This window comes from Chiloscyllium plagiosum, chromosome 41, assembly GCF_004010195.1.
Source record: "Chiloscyllium plagiosum isolate BGI_BamShark_2017 chromosome 41, ASM401019v2, whole genome shotgun sequence".
NCBI lineage: Eukaryota > Metazoa > Chordata > Chondrichthyes > Orectolobiformes > Hemiscylliidae > Chiloscyllium > Chiloscyllium plagiosum.
In genome coordinates, this window is record NC_057750.1 from 20,350,768 (window position 1) to 20,356,767 (window position 6,000).

At 44.7% G+C, this 6,000-nt stretch overlaps 1 protein-coding gene across 2 annotated transcripts in view; it reads right to left on the reverse strand.

The window, feature by feature from the left end:
* The window catches only part of kansl3 (KAT8 regulatory NSL complex subunit 3), a 79,077-nt gene that overhangs the window by 62,649 nt on the left and 10,428 nt on the right, over window positions 1–6,000 (reverse strand). For both annotated transcript variants that reach the window (XR_006309887.1, XM_043681073.1), the window contains exon 3: window positions 4,127–4,217. Coding sequence is in view for 1 of the 2 variants with exons in the window: in XM_043681073.1 (XP_043537008.1) it covers window positions 4,127–4,217 (91 nt within the window). In the remaining variant the exon portion in view is untranslated. The remainder of the gene's footprint in view (window positions 1–4,126; window positions 4,218–6,000) is intronic.

The following is a 6,000-nucleotide window of genomic DNA, read 5'->3' on the forward strand; positions in this document are numbered from 1 at the left end:
CTCTATGGCAAACAGATGCTCAACATCTGTTTAAATGGGCGACCCCTTATTTTTAAACAATCATCTCTGGTTTGAGATTCTCCGACAGCAGAAACATCCTCTCCACATTCATCCAGTTAAGATCTCTCAGGATCTTTTATGTTTCCATCAAGCTGTCTTGTATTCTTCTAAACTCCAGCAGATACAAGCCTAGTGTGACCAACCTCTCCCCAAAATACAATCCGTCTATTCTAGATGTTGGTCAAGTAAACTTTCTCTGAACTGCTTCCAATGCATTTGTGTCCTTCTTTACACTGTGCACAGTACTTCAGATGTCATCTTGTGAATGCCCTGTATGACTGAAGCATAAACTTCCTATTTTCGCCTTTGCAAAATCTCGCAATAAATGATGATTTTATTAGTCTTACCGATTACTTTGCTGGACCTGAACACTAACCTTCAGCAATTCAAGCATGAGGTTCTCTGTGCACCTAGATTTAGAGAAGTCATGGAACAGAAGTCTTGGAAAGTCAGGAGCATGGTGGGTCAGTGATGAGCACTGCTGCTTTACAGCGCAAGGGACCTGGGATCGATTACACCCTTGGTCAACTGCCTGTATGGAGTTTACACATTCCACACGGGTTTCCTCCAGGTGATCTGGTTTTCTTCCCAAAGTCCAGATTAGGTGGACTGGCCATGCTAAATAGAGTCATAGAGACATACAACATGGAAGCAGACTCTTCGGTCTAACTCATCTTTGCCGACCAGATATCCTAGACACACCTAGTCCCATTTGCCAGTGTTTGGCTCATATCCCTCTAAACCCTTCCTATTCATATATCTATCCAGGTGCTTTTTAAAACACTGTAACTGCACCAGCTTCCACCACTTCCTCCGGCAGTTCATTCCATTCACTCACCAAACTCTGCAAGAAAAAGTTGCCCCTCAATACCCTTGTCCTCCCACCTAAAACCTATACCCTCTACCCTCTAGTTTTTGACTCCCTTACTCTAGAGAAAAGACCTTGTCTATTCACCCGACCCATGCCCCTCATAATTTTAAAAACCTCTAAGGTCACACCTCAGCCTCCGATATGCCAGAGAAAAAGATTCCACCCTATTCAGCCTCAGAGCAGATGCCATGGAGGCGGAGAAATTGGGAATGAAGGATAGCGTTTTTACAGGAGGTGGGGTAGTCCAGGTAGCTGTGGGAGTCAGCGAGTTTAAAGTCGATGTCAGTGTTGAGTTGGTCGCTGGAAATAGAGATGGAGAGGTCCAGGAAGGGGAAAGAGGTGGTCCCAGGATGACCAATTTCACCGTAGAACGTCCCAAACGGCCTCCTTCTTCAAAGACCACAATTTCCCCTCTCATGTAGTCGATGATGCCCTCCAGTGCATCTCCTCCACTTCCCGCACCTCTGCCTTCGAACCCCACTCCTTCAATCACAACAAGGAGACAAACCACCCCCACTACCCAGTCCTCACCTTCCACTCAACCAACCTCTGGATGCATCACGTCACCCTCCACCATTTTCACCACCTACAAACAGATCCCACCACCAGGGATATATTTCTCCTCCTACCCCGATCTGCGTTTTAGAGAAACCATTCCCTCCACGACTCCCTTGTTAGTTCCATGCCCCCGACCAACCCACCCTCCCTTCCTGGCAGTTTCACCTGCCACAAGTAGTGAAAAACCTGTACCCACACCTCCCCCCCTCACCTCCGTCCAAAGCCCCAAAGGATCCTTCCACATCCGACAGAGATTTCCCTGTACTTCCAAACACATCAACTGCTATGTCCGTTGCTCTTGATGTGGTCTCCTCTACATTTGGGAGACAGTACACCAACTTGCGGAACATTTCAGAGAACAGTGGGCGGCACGGTGGCACAGTGGTTAGCACTGCTGCCTCGTAACGCCAGAGACCCAGGTTCAATTCCCGCCTCAGGCGACTGACTGTGTGGAGTTTGCACGTTCTCCCAGTGTCTGCGTGGGTTTCCTCCGGGTGCTCCGGTTTCCTCCCACAGTCCAAAGATGTGCAAGTCAGGTGAATTGGCCATGCTAAATTGCCCGTAGTGTTAGGTAAAGGGGTAAATGTAGGGGTATGGGTGGGTTACGCTTCGGCGGGTCGGTGTGGACTTGTTGGGCCGAAGGGCCTGTTTCCACACTGTAAGTAATCTAATCTAATCTAAAAAAAAAACAGCTCTGGGACACATGCACTAAACAACCCCACTGCCTTGTGGCAGAACACTTAAACTCTCCCCGCCCACTCCACTAAGGACATGCAAATCCTGGGCCTTCACCACCACCAAACTCTAGCCACCTGACACCTGGAGGAAGAACGCTTCATCTTCTGCCTTGGGACTCTCCAACCACATGGAATCAGTGTAGATTACACAAGTTTCTTCACTTCCCCTCCCCCCACCTTATATCAGATGCAACCTTCCAACTGGACACTGCCCTCTTGAACTGTCCATCTTCGTTCCCACCTGTCCGTTCCACCCTGCTCTCCGACCTATCACCTTCAGTCCTACCTTCATCGACATATCGCAATCCCAGCTACCTTCTCCCCAGCCCCAGCCCCCCTCCCATTTATCTCTCAGCTCCCTTAGGCCACCCTCTCATTCTTGATGTAGAGCTTATGCTCAAAACTCTCCTGTTCCTCAGATGCTGCTGCACTGGCTGTGCTTTTCCAGCACCATACTTTGGATTCGTGACAGTTATTTCCAGAATGTAACTTGCATCCTCTGCAGAGAAAACCAATGCAAAAGACCTGTTCAACTTCAGACTCATTTTCGTGAGGACCAAAGCTCAGTTTGTTAACTCTTTCTTTCCAAACTACAGATTGGATGTCCTCTCTTCACGTGCCCAAAAGCAGAGAAGATCTAAAAATTTAATGTATTTTGAAAGCAGACCGCAACAAACTTGGAGACACACCAAATTTGAGGCCTTTGGAAAAGATCTTGGCTTTTCGGTCTTACCAGGCTATTTACAAATCAGAAAACTGGAAAAGAAATATAAGCTCAAAAAAATGGCAAAGAGATGAGAAACAAGGCCAAAATTAGAATATGAGAGAAAACAAGCTAGAAATATAAAGTCAAATAGTAAATGTTTCTAGCTGGTTTTCTCTCATATTCTAATTTTTTTCTTCCTTTTTCATCTTTTTGACATTCTTTGCTCAGTTAACATTTCTTCCCATCTTCAGAGATGTGACACATCTTTGCATATTTACTTGATTTCCCTTTAAGTTTGATACTTTATTTAAATATTTTAGTTAACTACAAATGGTGGATCTGTCCCTTGGAACTTTTCTTCCTTGCTGCAAAGTATCCATTTTGCATATTATGAATATCCCTAAATGCTTGGCCATCTCTCAAGTAACCTTACCCTTAAACTGGATTTGCCTTCATAATTGCCCTTGAGCTTAAAATACGAGTCTTGCACCAACTACTCTCTTCCTCAAATTGAATGTAAAACTCAATCATATTTTGTTCACAGTTACCTTAGGATGCCTTCAGGACAAGGTCTCACTGAATTTCAGGTTTAGAAATTACTGATTTCTGTATAGAGACACAATGTGCTGTTCGCAGAAGTGATCCTGAAAATAATCTGTGCGGTCCTCTTGCTCCCTTCTGGTTTTTCCACTCCACGCCCAAGTTAAAATCCCCCTTGATTATCACAGCACCTTTCTGACAAGCTCCCATTGTTTCTTTCTTCATACTCTGTTCTACCATATGACTATGGTTAGAGACCTGGACACCATTCACATCTTGGTGCGATTATTTTTCATCTATATCCAAGTCTTTTCCATACTGAGGTTTCATAATTAGATCATTCCCCCTCTATTCAACTAATAGCAGGAAATTAACAGAGCTACCTTTAACACCTCAAGTCCTCTGGGCAACCCCACATTAAGGGGCACTGATTGCAACATCAGACAGTTTTCTCAATGGTCAGATTCTATTGTGAGTCTGCTGACAGTGAGCCCAGTTGCACCATTCTCCAGGGTTCAATCAACCTCACCCCTCACCTCATCATCCAATGAACAGCTTCCATCTATGGTGGTGGTAATAGGAGGTGACAGATGGTGGCAGTCAGGGCAGGACAGGCCAAACTCTGACCAAGCTAAGAAACCATGTGCTACTCACCCCCTCATTCGCCAGTCTTGCCAACCGATCTGAATACAATGCTTTCACGACCTTGTTGAACAATTTGTTCTGAGTTGCAGTCCATCCCAACCTGGAGAGTAGACACAGGATAAATGGACCTGACACACAGGGACAACAAAGACTGCGGAGGACCATTAACATCATGACAGAAATCACCCAATCAGTTGAACATGGAAAGAAGAACACCTTTGAGCTTCTTCCACCAGCTCAGATTTCAGGGGAGGGGGGAGAAGGGAGAAAACACAAGTCTGAGGAAATCGAAGAGACACAACCAGTTACACTACCAACCAGTGAATGTGGCACTCACTCTCCAAGCAGGTGCAATGGCAACAGAGAAACTGTGAGAAAAAAATCAAGTTCTCAGAGCGAACTTAGTGTGAGGAAGTGCAATTGTGAGAGTCAGAGGGACCTCACAGATGTAGGTCAAAAGACAATTGATATAATCCCAGCTAATATTAATACAGGTCAAATCAGATCTCAGAGTGAGACCTAACTTGATAGATCATATGGTTAATTTTGAAGTTTTTAACAATATTAGCTCATGACTAAACATACTTATTCAAGACTGTCAATGTTTTTTAACAGAAGTACACAAATTTGTTGTATGAAAGGGAAGAAAAAACAAAGTTACATGCAAGCCTAAGACAGTTCAGAAAGATTTTAAATGTTTCCCCCTTTTCCCCAATAGTATACTTAACAGGTACTCAACCCAGTGAAATGTCAATCCTACCTTTAGAGCAGACTGAGAGGGGACCCAATAGAGGTGTATAAGATTATGAGGGACACGGACATGGTGGAGAGGGAGCGGCTGTTCCTCTTATTTGAAGGGTTAATAATAAGAAGGGGACATTATCTCAAGCTGATAATTTCAATTTCAAGGGGATTTGAAGAAATTTTTTTTCACCCCGATTGTAGGGGTTATCTAGAACGTACCACCTGGGGCATACTTGAGGGAGAAAACCTCAACTTTTAAAAAGCTACTTGGATGACTACTTGAAAGGTCATAAAGGTCTCACCATAACTAGGAGAGCTAAGAGAGGGCATGAAAAATCTTTGGCGGATAGGATCAAGGATAACCCCAAGGCATTTTATGCGTATGTGAGAAACATGAGAATGACGAGAACGAGGGTAGGTCCAATCAAGGACAGTAGTGGGAGACTGTGTATTGAGTCGGAAGAGATAAGTGAGGTCTTGAATGAGTACTTTTCTTCAGTATTTACAAACAAGAGGGACCGTATTGTTGAAGAGGAGAATGTGAAATGGACTGGTAAGCTAGAGGAGATACTTGTTAGGAAGGAAGATGTGTTGGACATTTTGAATAATATGAGGGTAGACAAGTCCCCCGGGCCTGACGGGATATATCCTAGGATTATGTGGGAAGCAAGAGAGGAAATTGCAGAGCCACTGGCAATGATTTTTTCGTCTTCACTGTCAACAGGGGTGGTACCAGGGGACTGGAGAGTGGCGAATGTTGTGCCCCTGTTCAAAAAAGGGAATGGGATAACCCCCGGGAATTACAGGCCAGTTAGTCTTACTTCGGTAATCGAAAGGGTACTGAGGGATAGGATTTATGAGTATCTGGAAAGACACTGCTTGATTAGGGACAGCCAGCACAGATTTGTGAAGGGTAGGTCTTGCCTTACAAGTCTTATTGAATTATTTGAGGAGGTGACCAAGCATGTGGACGAGGGTAGAGCAGTGGATGTACTATACATGGATTTTAGTAAGGCATTTGAGAAGGTTCCCCATGGTAGGCTTATGTGGAAAGTCAGGAGGCATGGGATAGAGGGAAATCTGGCCAATTGGATATAAAACTGGCTAACCGGTCGAAGTCAGAGAGTGGTGATAGATGG